The following is an 18,732-nucleotide window of genomic DNA, read 5'->3' as shown; positions in this document are numbered from 1 at the left end:
GGGATATCATGCTTGGTAGGGTCGAGAGGCAGCACAGGAGGGGAAGACCCTCTATGAGTTGGATTGATTCAGTGACTGGGACAATCCAGATGGGAGTGTCAGAGACTGTGTGATTGGCACAGGACAGAGCAGAGTTTAGGGCTGTTGTACATAGAGTCGCTATGAATTGCAAGTGACTCGACGGTCCATAACAACAACAACATCCTTGATATCACATGTAAAGAAGATCTGGCTGAAGATCATCCAAAAATACCCGGAACAGCACATCAACAGAGAACTGCCTGAAGTGCAAGCAATTTAGAAGAGGATGTGGCTCTAGGGATATTATACCTAATGTCAGATGGATCTTGGTTGAAAGCAGAGAATACCAGAGGAATGTCTATCTGTGAATCATTGACTAAGCAAAGGCATTTGAGTGTGTGGATCACAACAAACTGTGGCTGACTCTGAGAAGAATGGGAATCCCAGAACACTTGATCATGCTTATGTGAAGCCTATACTTAGACCAGGAGGTAGTTGTCCAAACAGAGCAAGGAAACAATGCATGGTTCAAAATTGTGAAGGGTGTGCATCAAAGATGTATCCTATCTCCATATCTTTTCAATCTACATATGTAACAGATTATCCTGGAGGCTGGGCTCTATGAGGAGAAGTGTGGCATCAGGACTGGAGGTAGACTGACCAACAGTCTGAAATATGAAGATGACACAACCCTGCTTGCTGAAATTGAGGAGGACCTGAAGCACTTGTTGCAGAAGGTCAAGGACTGCAGCCTTCAATATCGATTGAAGCTCAAACATCAAGAAAACAAAGATTCTCACTACTGGGCCAATTGGCAGCATCATGATAAATGGTGAAGAGACAGATTTTGGACAGCTTCAGTTTGCTTGGCTCTACAGTCAACATTCTTGGTACAAACAGCCAGGAAATGAAAGTGTGAATTGCATTAGGAAAGTCTGATATTAGAGACCTTTCCAAAGTACTGAAGAGCAACAATGTCAGTCTGGAGACTAAGGTGCAAGTGATATAGGCCATGGTCTTTGCAATTACTTGCTATGCATTAGAGATCCAGACAATGACTAGGAAGGATAAAAAAAGAATTGATGCCTTTGAGCTGTGGTACTGGAGAAGAGTATTGTATATACCATGGACTGGTAGGAGAACAAACAGGTTTGTCCTAGAGAGGGTGAAGCCAGGATGCTCCTTGGAGGCAAGGATTCTGAAACTTCATCTGACATACTTTGGACATGTTCCGAGTCAGGACCAGTCCTTGGAGAGGGATGTCATGCTTGGGAGGGTGGAGGGACAATGCAGGAGAGGAAGACCCTCGATGAGATGCACTGATTCAGTGACTGGGGTAATGGGGATAGGTGTTTCGGAGACAATAAGATTAGCAAGGTAAAATGCAGGGTTTAGGGTCGCTATGAGTCCCAGACGACTGTATAGTACAAATCAACAAGAAAAAGATCCTGATCAAAGTGTTTACTAAATAATCATTACCTTGGCATCCATTTTATCTATGGACGCCACCTTTAAGAAACCATTATGTGAAAATATTGTGTTTTCTCTTTAACAAATGATATAGCAACTAGGCACTCAACTCACTCTCCACTGGGCTTCTGAGGCTCTTTTTTTTTTTTTTAAATTAGTGCGCTCAAGGCTTTATTTTTATTTGAGTAAAAAGCGTAAGTTTGCAAATCACATTTGGTTTTACAGGAATAATTCACAGGCATTCACTACCACTGACTGTTGCAATTAACTTTTAAAAATATTATTTTTATTTCATACTGGTTTGCATACAAAATTTGTATACATTGTGTTTCATTTATATGTATTGTTTCATATATTCCTTTAATTCACATCCTGTTTCATATGATTGTTCCTATACATTGTGTTTTATAAAATTAATCACCATTAATCCATGGCCACAGTAACCCTGCTTTTTTAGGTTTCTGTGGGATTTTTCCTAATCCCTTCACAACCTCCACCTACTGACCAGTCTTTGACCTTGTGAGTGTCACCCCCCTCTTCTCGATTTTCACTCCCCTTCCTCCCTCTCCTTTCCACTTTGGACTTTTTTAAACATATCTTTTACATATCCCACTTATCTGTACATATACTAGTAATCCTTCTATTTTTACATTAATGGTCTTAGGCATTGTTTGTCCTTATGTGACATAGTTCACTCAACATAATGATCTCCAGTCTTTTCCATGTTAAATAGCCTTTTTAAAAGTAATTTCTGAGTCCTGCATAGTGTTCCATGGTGTTGTTGTCATGTGCTGTCAAATCGACTCTGAATCAGTGATCCTACGTACAACAGTTCTGAACCCTGCTCTATCCTCAGTGAATTTAATTGTCTGATACACCTACCCCCATAACTGAGTCAATCCACCTCATCTAAAGTCTTCCTCTTTTGCATTGTCTTTCTACCTTTTCAAGTATGATGTCCTTCTTTAAGGACTGGTCTCTCCTTGCAACATGCCCAAAGTATGTCTGTCTAATGGAGCTTCAAAATCCTTGCTTCCAAGGAGTAGGTTGGTTTCACTCTCTCTAGGACAGACTTGATTGTTTTCTTAGCAGTCTATAATATATTCAATACTTTTCTCCAGCACCACAACTCAAAGGCACAGATTCTTCTATCATCCTTAGTCATTGTCCAGCTCTCTGATGCACAGCAAGTAATTGCTAAGACCATGGCCTGGATCAGACATACCTTAATCTCTAGATAGACATGCTTGCTCTTCAGAACTCTGGAGAAGTCCCTGACAGCAGATTTTCCCAACGCACTTCGTCTTTAGATTTTCTGGCTGCTAGTACCAAGAGTGTTGACTGTAGAACCAGGCAAGCTGAAGCTATTTAACAATCTCAATCTCTTTCTCATCCATAGTGATGTTTCCAATTGGCCCAGTGGTAAAAATCTTTGTTTTCTTGATGTTGAGCTTTTATCCATATTGAAGGCTGCAGTCCTTAACCTTTTGCAGCAAATGTCTCAGATTCTACTCAGTTTGGCAAGAAAGATAGTGCCATCTGAATAACGCCGGTTGTTGATTAGTCTTCCTCCAATCCTGATACTACATTCCTTGCTCTTAAGAGCCTGGCCTCCCAGATGATCTGTTCTACATAGAGTTTGAAAAAACTATGGAGAAAAGACACATTACTGACGTACACCTTTCCTGATTTTGAACCACGCAATGTTTCCTTGCTGTTGCTGTATTCTGACAACTGCTTAGTATAGGTTTAGCATAAGCACAATCTAGTGTTCTGGGGTTCCTATTTTTCTCAGGGTCAGCCAGTGTTTGTTATGATCTACACAGTCAAATGCCTTTGCTTAGTCAATGAAACACAGATGGACATTCCTTTTGTACTCTCTGCCTTCAGGTAAGATTCACCCAACACTGGTTATAATGTCACTAGTGCCATGATATCTTCTAAACACAGCCTGCACATCAGTCAAGGCAAAGGGAAGAAATCAGGATGTGAAGGAGTCAAATGGAAGATTTCAAAGGACAGCACAGAAAGACAAAGCAAACTATTATAATGAAATGAAATGTGCAATGAGCTGGAGTTGGAAAATAAAAAGGGACGAACTGACTCAGCATTTCTCAAGCTGAAGAAACTGAAGAAGAAATTCAAGCCTCGAGTTGCAGTACTTAAGGATGCTGTGGGCAGAATGCTGAATGACACAGGAAGCATCAAAAGAAGATGGAAAGTATATACAGAGTTAATATACCAAAAATAATTGTCTGACACAGAAGAATTTCATGAAACAACATACGATCAAGAGGCAATGGTGATAAAGGAGGAAGTTTAAGCTGCTCTGAAGGAACTGGAAAAAAAAACAGGCTACAGGAATTGATGGAACACCAACTGACAATCTCAACAAACTGATGCTACTCTGGACCTGATTACCAGGTTGTTCCAAGAAATCTGGAGGACAAGAACCTGGCCAAATGTCTGGAAGAGATCTACATTTATTCCTATTGCAAAGAAAGGAGACCCAACAGACTGGAAGTCATCAAACGATATCATATGACATGCAAGCAAGATCCTGCTGAAAATTTTCCAAAAACTATGGAAACAGTACATCAACATATTCCTTGTGTTACTATACGACAATTTTTAAACCTATTTGTTTGTTGATGGACATTTGAGGTATTTCTATTTTCTTGCTATTATGAACAATGCTACTATGAACACTGACATACAATTTCTCATTTGTGTCTCAGTTCTATTTTCCTTGGGGTATATTCCTAGCAGTGGATTAGCTGGTTTATATAAAATTTCTATGGTTAGCTGTTTGAGAATTGCCTTGCAGAGTGGTTGTGCCATTTTATAATCCCACCAACATCCTCTCCAACAGTTATTGCTTGCTGTCCCCCCCCAACTTTGTCATGCCTACTGGGTTGAAATAGTATCTCACTGTGGTTTTGATTTGCATCTCATAATTATTACCAGTGATTTTATGTATTTCTTCATGTGTCTGTTGGCCATTCTAAAGTCTTCCTCTATGAAAAATCTTTCTATATCATTTGTCCATTTTGTAATTGGGTTATCAGTATTTTTCTTCTGGAAGCCCTGTAGTATTATGTAAACTTTTGTTATGAAACCCTTGTCTGAGACAGCATCGCCAAATGTTTTTTTCCCAGCCAGTCAGCAGGTTTTCTTTTCACCCAACTGGTAAAAGTTTTTCTATGCATAACTTAATCTTTAGAAGGCCCTGTTCATTGATATTATCCTCTCTTGGTTGTGCATTCATGGTATGTTTGCCAGACTCTTTTTACTATAGGTCAGGCCTTCTACACTTGGTCGTATTTTGTTTCTTTTGATCTTTGTGGTTTGAGGTTTTACCTCAAGGTCTCTGATCGAGGCTAAATATTAACAGGAGAAGACTATCTGCCCATATTTCTCCCTGAGAGCTACTGATGAATTCTAACTACAAATTCTCTAATCTATCATCTGTGATGACTATTTTAACGTCTTTAGTGGAAATAAGAATTTTCTCGCGGGGGGGGGTGAGCAGGGAGAAAAGTGCAGCAATGAATGAATGGAAATCCAAAGTCTCTGTAAACGTTGATTAAAATTAACAATAAAAAATATTAAAAACAGTTTTTTCATTAATTTAGAGATGAATAAAGCAAGACCTGCCTAAGTGAATTATGATAACAAACAAACATTCTTTCCTTTTTACTGATATTCTTTTTGATTAGTTTATCATAGATTTAATAGTTATTTTCTTTCATACATTTAAAAACTATTTGATGAATTAAAATGTTTTCTTCAATTACGTTTCTTTAATATCAGTGCTTTATTCTTCCTGTTTATAAAAATTTCAAGTTATGTTTTTAAGTACAATAAATTTTTTGTTGTGTGATATATAAGTAGAATATTTCACTCCATGTAAAGAAATAAACATTTTTAATATGTTTCCAAAATCAAACCAAACTTTTTGCCAGAGTCAGTTACCACTCATAGTGACCCTTACAAGAATCACTGTGAGGGGAGCTCTAGTGGCCTAGTGGCAAGAAGCTGCACTGCAATCCGAGAGGTATGCAGTTTGGATCCACCGGATGCTCTGCTGGAGAAGGAGGAAAAAGTTCCTCCTGTCTCAGTCAGATAAGATTTGACAGTGCACACACACAAAAATAATAATAAATTTTTTTTTAAGAGTGAAAAAAAGGGTCACTGTGAGTAGAACTGCCCATTTGGTTTCTGAGGATGCAAGTTTTCATGAGAGCAGATTGCTCACCTTTCAAGGATCATCTGTTAGACTTGAGCCACTGACCTCGCAGTTAGCCCAATCCTTAACCCATTATGCCATCAACAATACGCACTATGCTAAATGGTTTTTGTTGTACAGTATTTTATTCAAGCTGGAAAGATAAATATTTACTATACTTATTATATGGGGATCTTTTGAAAATTCAGCATTCTAGGACCTGAATGATAGGATTAATAATTAAATTAGAACTTCAATCCTTTGTATGAAAATGTGTCATGGAAATTAGTTGCATTCATAGCTGATGTTACCTAATCTCATTTCTCACTGTGACAGATAGTTTGCAAATAATATAGTACCAGGAATCACAAAATTATCCCTGCTCACCCCTCTGCAGCCAATTATGTTGGCAGCCCATGGCAGGTTACTGTACTTTCTGAAGCTTATTTACTCATGCGTAGGTTAACTTGATGTTGTTGTTACATGCAGACAAGTCAGGACCAACTTATAGCTGACCCTCTAAAAGATTTTCAGAGGCTGTAAACCCCATGGGAGGAGGTTGCCTATCTTTCCTCCAGAGCAGCTGGTAGACTGAACTGCCTGCGAGCTGGCAGTGCAACTTCCTACTACTCCTTCTCAGCCCATGCACCACCATCACCATTTCTAACAGAGAGCCACATCCAGAAGGTTGAACCCTTACCAACTACTTTCACTCTAGTCCTTGAAAAAGCCCAGACTCAACTGTGTGAGCTACGGACTCGATCTTGTTGGAAATCTCCTTCTGTGAGGAAACAGTGCTGGCTGCTTTAGCAGTTCCTCATTTCCATTCCCATTCTGAGACATACTACACTCCTGTGCTTGAGGTCCATGAAATACTACAAATCTACAGAGAAACAGTCATAACATAAAAAGTGCCCGGCTGAAAAAAAAAAAGTGCCCGGCTGGTATTGGAGTGAGAAAGGTCAGAAGAGCCTCAATAAGATTTCCTTAACCATAATTTGCACATTAAAACAAAACTATTTTTACACCCTTAAGGAATCTCTGTATTTGTGTGTGTGTTCACAAATTAAAACCTGAATTATGAAAGTAAACTGTTATGGAACATAACCTTAATTAAACTCTGCATCACAGAGTAATAATTATCACATTAGTAAAAATAAGCACTAGCCCTGAAAGTGGATAAGCCCTGTCTGAAGCCACAGTGACTCTTCCAGGTCACTAAGTTACTGTGTACTGTCAAGTCAGAAATGGCTCCTATCTGACTCGCCAGTGCGTTTTCTGAGGCAGTAAACTGCATGGGAAGAGATTGCTCTTGTTCTCCAGCAGAAGAGTTGGGAAATGTGAACCACGCACCTTTGGATTCATGGTGCAATTCCTTATCATTAAGCTACCAGAGTTCCCTGAAGGTCACTAGGGTACCCCTTTAATTATTGGCTCAGCAAAATTAACCTGAAAAATTCAAGCTCTAAAAAAGCTCAGCTGTCTGCCTCAACCCCTCCAGCCCTAAAATAGTACATCTTTGCCTTTACTGTTTTAAGATCCAATTTTAAAGTAAACAGAAGAATCACAAAATCAACAAGGATATACTCACAGCCCAAATAACAGACTCTGAGTGGGTCCAACCAAAATATAGTCATAATTTGAAATGAATGACAATGCACCTAACATCCCTTTCCTTGTTTGTTGCCCTTCTAATTCCTGAGAACAGTTCTAGATCCAATTAATTATGCACATTATATTATTTTCAAACCATCCTTTAACAAAGTTAAAATTAAATACCTACTGTTGATCAGTTCTTTATGTTCAGCAAGGGTTTTTGCAGGATCCAGCCAGTACTGTGTAAGAAAAAGAAACACAATTTTAGAAATAGTTGTTTTTCTTTGGTCTTCACTTCTAGACTATTTCCAAGGTATTACTCTAAATGATGCTTGAATACTCAAAGAAAAGATCATGTACACTCACTAACATATATAAGATCTTATGCAGCTGTTGTTATGTGCCATCGAGTCGTTTGCGACTCATAGCGACCCTATGTACAACAGCCCTAAACCCTGCTCTATCCTGTGCCAATTGCACTGTCTCTGACACACGCATCCCAATTACCCCAGTCACTGAATCAATCCACCTCATAGAGGGTATTCCCCTCTTGCACTGTCCCTCTACCCTACCCAGCATGATGTCCCTCTCTAAAGACCTGTCTCTCCTTACAACACGTCCAAAATATGTCAGACGAAGCCCCAGAATCCTTGTCTCCAAGGAGTAGCCTGGTTTAGCCCTCTCTAGGATGAATCTGTTTGTTTTCCTAGCAGTCCATGGTACGTTCAATACTCTTCTCCAGCACCACAACTCAAAGGCGTCAATTCTCCTTCTATCCTCCCTAGTCATTGTCCAACTCTCTGCTGCATAACAAGTGACTGCAAAAACCATGACCTGTATCAGGCACACCTTAGTCTCCAAAGAGACACTGTTGCTCCTGAGTACTTTAGAGAGGTCCCTAACCGCAGACTTTCCCATTGCACTACTTTTTTTTTTTTTTTTCTTCCTGGCTGCTGGTGCCAAGAGTGTTGACCGTGGATCCAAGCAAACTGAAACAATCTCAATCTCTTTGCCATCCATCCTGATGCTACCAATTAGTCCAGTGGTGAGAATCTTTGTCTTCTTGACATTGAGCCTCAGTCCATACTGAAGGCTGCAGTCCTTGACCCGCTGCAGTAAGTGCATGAGGTCCTCCTCAGTTTCAGTGAGCAGGGTTGTGTCATCTGCATAACACAGACTGTTGATAGATCTTCCACCAATCCTAACGCCATGCTTCTCCTCATAGAGCCCAGCCTCTCGGATAATCCGCTCTGCATACAAGTTGAAAAGGTATGGAGATAGGACACATCCCTGGCGTACACCCTTCCCAATTTTGAACCATGCAGTGTTACCCTGCTCTGTTTTTTTTCTTTTTAATTTTCTAGCTTATGCAGCTATAAAATTAAAAAGAAAAAATATATCAATGTTAAAAAAGAACTGGAGAAGAGAAATAGTGCTTGTTAATTTTTTTTGTGGAATATTTGAACCTATTTTAAAGTCTGAAGTACCAAGATGTTTATAAGTGAGCTCCTAACGTCTTTTAGGGGGAAACTGCACAGCAAGGAATGCTCTCCAACACTCAGCATCACAACACTTAGCAGGGGTGTCTCCCTCTAAAATGGCCTCATCCTCTTCACTGTCACACCTCACCACTTTCAGCACCATCTCCTACAAGTCAATACCTATAGATACTGTTAGGTGTCATTGTTGTTGTTAAGTGCCATCAAGTCATAGACCACTCATAGGAACCTAATGAACGAAAGACCTGAACAGTTGTATAACTTTCATCATTTTTCCAAGTTCATAGAGTTTCCAGAAGCAAGCTATTTCAGAAATGCCACTTCTGTTTCCAAGCTTGTTTTAATTAGGGAACTCTACCAAACACTGTCCACCACTGGTAACCATTATCACATTGACATATCAGTGTCACAGTGTTTAGCAGCAGACGAGTTAGCTCTGTACAGTAAATGGACAGACTAGTGTCATACCACTTACAAGAATGTTTGACCACAAACAATTAAAATCAGGCCTGAGGGCCACAAATTATAAACCACCCACCCACCTTTGGCTTGGTAGCATAACTTTCTACCCACTAGGCCAATAGAGCTCTCATGTTGTTGTTAATGTTGTTGTTAAATGCCATTGAGTTGTAGACTACTCATAGCCACCCTATGAACGAAAGACTCGAACACTCGTATAACTTTCATCATTCTTCTAAGTGGTATAGCACTGGTTTGCCCATTTGCCATACAGAGGAAACTTGTGGTTGCTGTGATGCTGAACACTGTGACACTGATGTGTCAAATGGGATAATGGTTACCCTTGGTGGACAGTGTTTGGTGGAGCTCCCTGTTTAAAACAAGCTTGGAAGAAGGAGTGGCTTCCACTTCCAAAACAGCTTGCCTCCAGAAACTCTATGAACTTGAAGAAACGATGTTATGTGTTAGAAGAAATGAAATTAAATGATAGCTAAGGGTACACAAGAAGCAGTGGCTGTAGGTCAGTGATACAGAACCGTGGCCCTCCCTTCTTCATCACTGAGTAAATACACATCTCTGAATCTTCTTCACATTGTTCATGTAAAAATTCAATATGCTAATTCATGTAAAATTTTCATACTTCTTAGCTCATGGTAAGTACACAATGCATGCTAATGATGATCATTAATAAGGTGTGAAGATCAATCATCTTAATAACTGCCTGCAGGCAATCTATTACTTAAGGAGCTTTGGTGAAACAGTGGTTAAGCATGCAGTTGCTACCCCCACTGCTGGCATTCATACCCATTAGAAACTTTTCTCTTCAAAAGAAAAACAGCAGTCTACTTTCATCAAGATTTTTAAATACTGATGTTGAGATGGCTCCAACTCAAAGCAACTCTCCATTGGGCTTCTGAGGCTTGTTCCAGGAGGAAAGTGTCCATCTTTCTCCTTCAGAGTGACTGGTAGATTTGAACTTACAACCTTTTAGATAAGGTTAACATTATGCCATCAGTGCTCCTTCCAGAAAGGCAACAGTCTCGGAAACCGCTTCTCATCTGAGGAAAAGCATGGGAGAAGCCAATGAAGAAGAGAAAATAATTCTCTCAGAAACACCCAGAATTCTCACAGAAACACTGTCAAAGGCATAAGGATGCCCATTAAGGGACAGGGAAACTAGAGCTGGAGCCTTTTGTCCTGGCTAAAAATAGGGGACTTCATGGACCAACCTAACTAGAGTGTATACTTTGTGGGTCCCTAAATGAAAAAGGGACTATTTCCACCACACAGAGGTAAGAACTGGCCCAACATAAGTGATCTCATTGTCTGTACTCTTCTATTTGCCTCCTAAAAACATTCACACATCCCTGGTACCCCTTGGGGCAGGAAGGTTAGGCACTGAGAGGCTAATTATGTGGCACCCTGAGTCAAGAATCAAGGGGCCACATTAGGAACTCAAGAGAATCTTTTTGCAAAAGCAACTCTTTCCCTTCTCAATTGACAGAAAGTTGTCTTTACTATATAAGTAGTGATTACAATGTTTCACATAATTCCCTTCCTTTTTACTCCTAATTACGTATAATAGCAATTATTCATACTAAATCTGTGCCACATTCAGTCAGTGTAAGACTTTATTACAATACTAAGCTTCAGTCACACACACATACACACACACACACACACACGCACACACACACATATATCACTCAAATAACAGATTCAAATTTTCAACTGTTTAAAAAAGAAAGTAACAAATATATACATATACATATTTTTATACAAATAATAAGCCTAACAGGGTTTTGGGTAAACCAAGCACTGACCTCCTGTGTTCCTGTGTGCTAGCTGCTCTGTCATTTATGTAGGGTCATTGCTGCTGTTATGTCCTGTCGAGTTGCTTGCGACTCATAGTGACCCTATGTACAAGCCCTGAACCCTGCTCTATCCTGTGCCAATCTCACTGTCTCCAACACATCTACCCCCATTACCCCAGTCTCTGAATCAATCCATCTTATCGAGGATCTTCCTCTCCTGTGCTGTTCCTCCATCCTCCCAAGAAAGACATCCCCCTCCTAGGATTGGTCCTTCTTTGCAACATGCCCAAAGTATGTCAGATGGAGCTTCAGAATCCTTGCTCCAAGGGGCAGCCTGGTTTCATCCTCTTCAGGATGAACCTGTTTGTTCTCTTAGCAGTCCATGTTCTCTTAGAGTCTATGCAATACTCTTCTCCAACACCACAGCTCAAAGGCATCAATTCTCCTTCTATCATTCCTAGTCGTTGTCCAGATCTCTGATGTATAGTAAGTAAATGCAAAGACCATGACCTGTATCAGGTTCACCTTAGTCTCCAGAATGACATCATTGCTCTTCAGTACTTTGGAGAGGTCTCTGACAGCAGACTTTCCCAATGTAATAAGTCTTTTGATTTCCTGGCTGCTGGTGCCAAGACTGTTGATGGTGGAGTCAAGCAAAATAATGTTGTTAACAATATCCATCTCTTCACCATCTATCATGATGCTGCCAATCAGCACAGTGGTGAGAATCTTTGTTTTTCTGATACTGAGCCTCAATCCATATTGAAGGCTGCAGTCCTTGACTTTTCTGCAGCAAGAGCTTCAGGTCCTCCTCAGTTTTCAGCAAGCAGGGTTGTGTCATCTACATAATACAGAATGTTGATGAGTCTTCTCATCCTGATGCCACATTTCTCACCATACAGCCCAGCCTCCTGGACAATCTGTTCTGCACATAGAATGAAAAGGTTTGGAAGTAGGACACATCCCTGGCATACACCCTTCCCAATTTTGAACCATGCAGTGTTTCCTTGCTCTGTTCCTATGACTGCGTCCTGGAGCAAGTATAGGTTCCACATTAGAACAATCAAGTGTTCTGGGATTCCCATTCTTCTCAGAGTTAGCCTCAGTTTGTTGTGGTTTACACAGTCAAATATGCCTTTTAATAGTCTATGAAACACAAACAGACATTCCTCTGGTACCCTCTGCTTTCAGCCAAGATCCATCTAAAATTAGCTATAATATCCCTAGTACAATGGCCCCTTCTTTTTTTAATTTTATTAAAAATTTTATTATTTATTATGTGTGTACCATCATATCAGATCTGACTGGTACAGGAGGAGATTGTTCCTCCTTTTTCAGCAGAGCATCAGGTAAATTCGAACCGTATACCCCTGGGATTGCAGTACAGTTTCTTGCCACTAGGCCATCAGAGCTCCCTTACAATGGCTTCTTCTAGACCTAGCCAGCACCTCTGGCAGTTCCCTGATGATGTGCTGTTCCAGTCATTTTTGGATAATCTTCAGCAGAATCTTGCTTGCATGTGATACTAAAAATATATATATAATAAGTACAGCAACTTCCAATACAATGTTCATTATTCGGGCCCCTTATTACCTTTCATTTTGTAAAGGTCTAGAATCATTCCATTTTAAGATGGAAAAAAAATATTTAAAACAGAGGTTATAATCAGTCAAGTGCTTCTGGAGCCCACACAACTAAAGATAGTTTCTGTGTCAATAGCCCAGGGGGCAGAGGTTGCTCTGGGGAAAGGGCCTTTCTATCCCATCATGGGGGCAAATGGTGTCTCTTAGGAGGTTCAGAGGCTTCAGAGCCAGGTGGACCCTCACCAGAAACAGCACTGTAATGGCACTCTTACCAACTCCTACCTGTAATTCTTGTTTCCATTTATCCCTCTATCCTCTCCCTTCCTGTGTTCTGAGCAAATCCAGTCCTTTTCATCTTGCTAATTGTTTGGAAGAAAGAATACCTTTCTGGTATTATTGTTTATCCTAAAGGTCTTTCAATGACAAGGGATGATAGGAGAACTGATTCCTTTGAGCTGTGGTGCTGGAGAAGAGTACTGAATATACCATGGACTGCCAAGAGAACAAACAGGTTTGTCCTGGAGAGAGTTAAATCAGGCTTCCCCTTAGAGGTAAGGATTCTGAAGCTTCATCTGACATATTCTGGACATGTTGCAAGGAGGAACCAGTCCTTGGAGAGGGGCATCATGCTTGGGAGGGTGGAGGGACAGCGCAGGAAGACTCTCTATGAGATAGATTGATTTGGTGACTGGTATAATGGGTTTAGGTGTGTCAGAGATAGTAATGTTAGCACCGGATAGGGTTTAGGGCTGTCGTACATAGGGTCGCTGTGAGTTTCAGGTGACTGAGAGCACATAACAACAACAACAACAATGGCCTTTCTATTGTTTGACTCAAAGTTGAGCCTCAAGGGTGTATTTTGATCCAGGCTTGAAGGATGACTAAGGGCCATGGACTCAGAGGATCTACCGGTCTATAAGAACAGTCGTTGTTGTCGTTGTTGTTAAGTGCCATGAAGTAGAGTACGACTAATAGCAACCCCTTGGACAATAGATCTCAACCCCGTTAAGCTGCTTATGTGACTTTGCCCTTGTTGGCTCTACTACATATGTGGATATATTTATAGCATATAGGGGGGTTGCACTGCCAAATAGAATCCATCAGCTACTCTGAGGCAGAAAGATAGGTATTCTCTTCTCATGAGATTTACCACCTTGAAACATCTGCCAGAGGATCAGCTCTGAGTCAGATACCCCCTAACAGCACATAACAACAACAACTTTACAAATATACAAAATAGCATACACAGTCAGCCAAGTATATGCATGGCTATGAGGTTAGTGTCTTTACTCTCTACCAATTCTTAAAAGCAGGATCTTGTACAGTAATAGTTTTCTTATGCTTTGTTTGATCTTCACACCAACCTTTTAAGATACATATTATTAAGTCCACTCCATAAATGACTAAACAATGATTTTAAATTCTGATGTGCCATGCATCAGGACACATGGTTTAATAGGGTAAAGATTAGAAAGATTATTCATGTAAATGCCTTTTTTCCTCACTAGATTCTATCTGGTGACAGATGTGGCCTCTCCAGTCCCTGGCTCAGTGCTTTAGAGCTCAGGGCTCAAATAGGGCTTGTAAGAATAGAGAAGGGAAGAGTCTCAGCTCTTAAATTATCAAACTTTTTTCTTAAATAGTAACAGTTGGGAGAAAACAAAAACCAAATTTCATATACAGATTCTTCAATCCCACTCATTTTTCTGTCTCCAAAATGCACTTCAGGCATTAAAAAAGGTAAGGGAATCTTTTAACTAAATGCTATAAGAAGGAAGGCTGATTAGCCTATGCTAAAATTTCACATTAATGATAATCTGTGCCATTTTAGAACAAGCCTTTTCTCCTTGAGAGTGATCAAATTTGTGAAGAAAAAAACAACGAAGGTTCTGACATGAGTTAGATTTTTTTTTCCCGTAAGAAAAAGAATGTACGATTCAGTCAAGGACTATTCAATCAACTCACTGCACATTAGATATGCTAAACATCAATCCAGAGCTTGCCTCACACAAATCTCATTTGATCAAAATGGAAACCAGGGGTTATAGAGGTCAGACAATGATAAATGTCCCAGAAGATAAATAATAAGCACGAGCCACCAGGTTTCATAAGCTAACATCTTAAAATGTAAAATCCGCTTATATTCACCAAGGGAGAGAAATGACCTTGGAACCAAATCAGCCACACTCTGACGGTACTTGTCACCATTCATTATCAACAAGCAATCAAACATAACACACATCTGATCACAATGAAACACATCAGGTTGCTAAGCCATAAACATGGAGAACAAAGGACACAAGATTTTGCTAATAAACATGAGGTCCATTGGTCTTGGGGTGTCATCATTCTGGAGTAGACTATAAGACTGAAATATGCTTCATTCATTCACTTAACATATATTGAATACCTACATATATGTCACTTTTGACTTTGCCTGGGGAATGTGTGAATATAAAATGAACCAGACCTGCTCCTAACCTTGAGGCACTCACAGGCAAGCATAGACACTTGGGTATACAATTACAATACAATGTGGCACAGGAGATAATAATAGCATTTATAAGGTGAATATCTACAAGATACTAAAATTATATAAAAATAAGTCTACAGAGTGAGTTTATGAAGACTTTACTAAAGAGAAAATCTTTTAACTGTGCATGGAAAAATTTTTCAAAAATGTTATCAAATACAAAAATGAGGAAAAAACAGACCCTTGATTTAAAAAAAAAGTCTATACACTCAGCTGCTCTTTAATCGAATTAGTTTATTTTTAAGTGATAATACAGAATGGCATGCTATAAATCCTTTAGAGTTGGTTACTAGAATGAAATCCTGTCCAATATCAAACAGGGGGAAAAAACCAACTCTACTAAGAAAGCTATATTCATGGAAGTCTACCATATCATGGAAGATTAACATACAAGGCAGTGTTGGTCCATTAAGAATTGTCATCTGCCCTTGATAAGGGGAAAGGGCTCACTGCTGTCAAGTCAGTTTCAGCTCATAATGACTCACTATTGGGTTTCCAAGGCTGTAAATCTTTATGGGACGAGAGACTGCTCATCTTTCTCTGAATGGCAGGTAGATTCAAAATTCTCACTTTTCAATTAGCAACTCAATATGAATGCATTTGGCCACAAAGCTCCTTAAAGGGGAATGAGTAACAAAGAGTGAAGCATCTAATCAGTCAACCGACATGAGGTACCACAGTCAAGATTTTTCAAAATTGCACTTTACTATGGAACCTGCCTACAAAGAAGGACTGGGAGCTGTGGTGGCCTGATGGAGGTGTGCACCTAACCCAAGGGTCATGCCTCCCCAGTAGTTCAAGTCCACCAATTGAACTTTCTCAAAGTGAGAAAGATGGGCAATCTCCTCCTGTATGCTTTAAAGCCTCAGAAACAAAAACTGAGTCAGTTTCAACTCCACAGTAATGAGTTTTTAGTTTGATCAAGAAGGACATTAAAAGATACAGCACTCCTCTCCTTCATTCATTAATGTTCACTCTCTAGAAAAGTCTCAGTGGCACATCTCATCCAGATGACAACTCTTGCTCATGAGAAATTTCATCAAGTCTGAGCATCAATAGTTATGCTTGAATTTTATAAAGGCAAAGTTTTCTTTTCTCCTTGTCTGCCTGACAGATTACGGCTGCATTTTAAATTTTTTCACGCCCTCAACTTTGCTCTCTTCTTCTTTCAACCTTTCTCCTCTCCCTCCTTCTTCTCTTCCTCTACCTCATTCTCTCCCTTCCCCTCTCTTTCTTCTCCTTCTCCTTCTGATTTTTAATTTTCTGTGTCTCTTACAGACACATGCATTTTAATTTATACCCTGTAGTCTGTGTATCCTGACAAGCTGGATTAGATTTCATTTTATAGAAAGATAATGATAACAATTAACCAAAACAAATCCCTGTTTCTCATGCAGATTTACAACCCGCATGCTAGGATAGTGCATCCAGACACCTAATAACTGAGGAGTCATGACAGCCTTCTTTAGCTCTGTGTGCCAGGTCTAAGAGGCAAGCAATTAGGTGGAGCTTCTCATTTCAGTCTTGTCAACTTTAATAACAGCATTAATGTAACTCAGAACAAGACGGCAGACATGCAGAAGTTCCTCCTTATTCTCTGCCAGTCCTGGAGAGATGCCTTGGGCTTCTTTAATACGCCTAGGCTGAAGATGTCTCAATTTCATCAATTTCCTAGGTAACAATCTCAGAATTAGATTTTAAAACTCTAACACTGTCCAGTAAATTAATATCCTAACCTTCTTGAGGTATATATTAAATTTGAAGTTCAACCTTTGATTTGACAACTGCTCTTTCAGAGTCTCTTACAGATCCAATTATAGAACAAATACTAAAAAAATTAAAGAAAGCAAGAACAACACAAAATAAATAAAAAGTGTGCCACATCTTATTTCATATTGGGTATAATTCTGATTCTCACTTAGAGAACTGAGGACTCCACCAGCTCTCCACAGGAAAAAGATGGGCAATCTCTTCTTCTGTGATTTACAATCTCTGAAAACCTGCTGATGGGTCATTAATGACCAAGTTCAGACTCGATGGCATTGAGGGTTCATTTCATATTAGTGTTTTAATAATGTCTCCTGCGGTCCAAAAAAAAAAAAAAAAGAAAAAGAAAAAAAGCCTTTAAATGCATGCACATTCCCCTAACAAAATAATCTATTGATTCCTTAATAAGGAATGGTAAAGAAAACTTACCAGCTAAATGGAATGCTGAAGTCACAAAAATATCAAAATAAAATATCAAAGATTATTATTACTATTCTAGAGCTCAGCACAATTGTCCCAAATGTTCCAAGAATCCAGGCTCATGGGATAACTTTCTGTGTTTTCCTAGTGTCTCTTCTTACAGACTTTTCACTCTCCAGAAAACAAGAATTTTCATTTGTAGCTGTTTTTCCTCATTTTGCGTTGTGCCACATCAGTAAATGAAGGTACTTCACTTGTCGAAAGATTTACTTTCTGCATGTCACTAAAGCAGGCTATGCTTTGAGGAGGTAGATCTTCCCCAGTTCCAATGTGAGAGCCTTCGAAGCGGAGAGGCTTATTGTTCAGCACTGCTGTTGTTGTTTAATGCCGTCGAGTCGTAGACGACTCATAGCGACCCTATGAACGAATAGCCTGAGCACTATATCAAACAATATTCTTCTGTTATCTTGTTATCTGTAGGATTTTTGAGGGCTATGGGCTAGTTCCGACTCAATGGTACACAACACCAAAACCAACAATAGTGGTACGACATGTTAATACACCACTCTCACTACAGGCTAGATCGGATCAAAAGTAATTTGACAAAAGAAGAAGAAATAAACGATACAATGAGCCAACACAACTTTGTAGATGCATACGAGTAATGTGCCCAGCGAAAACTCAATTTACTTTCTTCACAAATATACAGATCATATATTAGGACACAAAGCAAACTTCAACCAATTAAAAAACACTAAAATAATACCAAGTATCTTTTCAGACCATGATGCCATGAAACTAGAAATTAATGAAAATAGAATAAAGCTTATAAAACCACCCACATGGAAGCTAAATAACACCCCCTAGACACTTTTCACACAACTCCTTTTTTGTCATTTTTTGTGTGACTGGAGAAAGAATTAAGATATCCTTAGGATCATAATTTTCTTTTTGCCTTTGTCATTTATAGTCTCAGCAGAGTTGTGATTTCTTTTTTAAATGTTACTGACTGCTCTGTGTTTCCTACTGCCAAAGGGGCCCTTGAGAGTAGTGAGAGAAGATCTTCACCCTGAAACTCATAGCGTCTCTTTTCAGCAGGAAGTAGCTAAGAGAATACACCATCCCCTTTTCCTTATGAATCAGGGTGAAGTCTCTCTCACGGAGGAGTGATAGGGAATGGCAAAGGACACACTGACAAAGAAGATTAATCAGAACTGGCTTTGACAAGCACTGTGGCAATTGGACAATTAAAACAGACATTCAGGGTGTGGGGGAAGAAGAACAAACTGGGGTGGAGGGTAGAGAAAACAGTGCAATAATGAATGAATGAGAACCCAAAATC

At 39.5% G+C, this 18,732-nt stretch overlaps 1 protein-coding gene across 1 annotated transcript in view; it reads right to left on the bottom strand.

Moving 5' to 3' along the window:
* EPB41L4A (erythrocyte membrane protein band 4.1 like 4A) overlaps nucleotides 1–18,732 on the bottom strand; it is a 373,049-nt gene that overhangs the window by 177,075 nt on the left and 177,242 nt on the right. The window contains exon 3 of the mRNA XM_006886688.1: nucleotides 7,503–7,554. Coding sequence (XP_006886750.1) covers nucleotides 7,503–7,554 — 52 coding nt within the window. The remainder of the gene's footprint in view (nucleotides 1–7,502; nucleotides 7,555–18,732) is intronic.

This window comes from Elephantulus edwardii, unplaced genomic scaffold (genome assembly GCF_000299155.1).
Source record: "Elephantulus edwardii isolate Elephantulus edwardi_28Jun2011 unplaced genomic scaffold, EleEdw1.0 scaffold00050, whole genome shotgun sequence".
NCBI classification, from domain to species: domain Eukaryota; kingdom Metazoa; phylum Chordata; class Mammalia; order Macroscelidea; family Macroscelididae; genus Elephantulus; species Elephantulus edwardii.
This window is presented reverse-complemented; position numbering and strand designations above follow the sequence as displayed.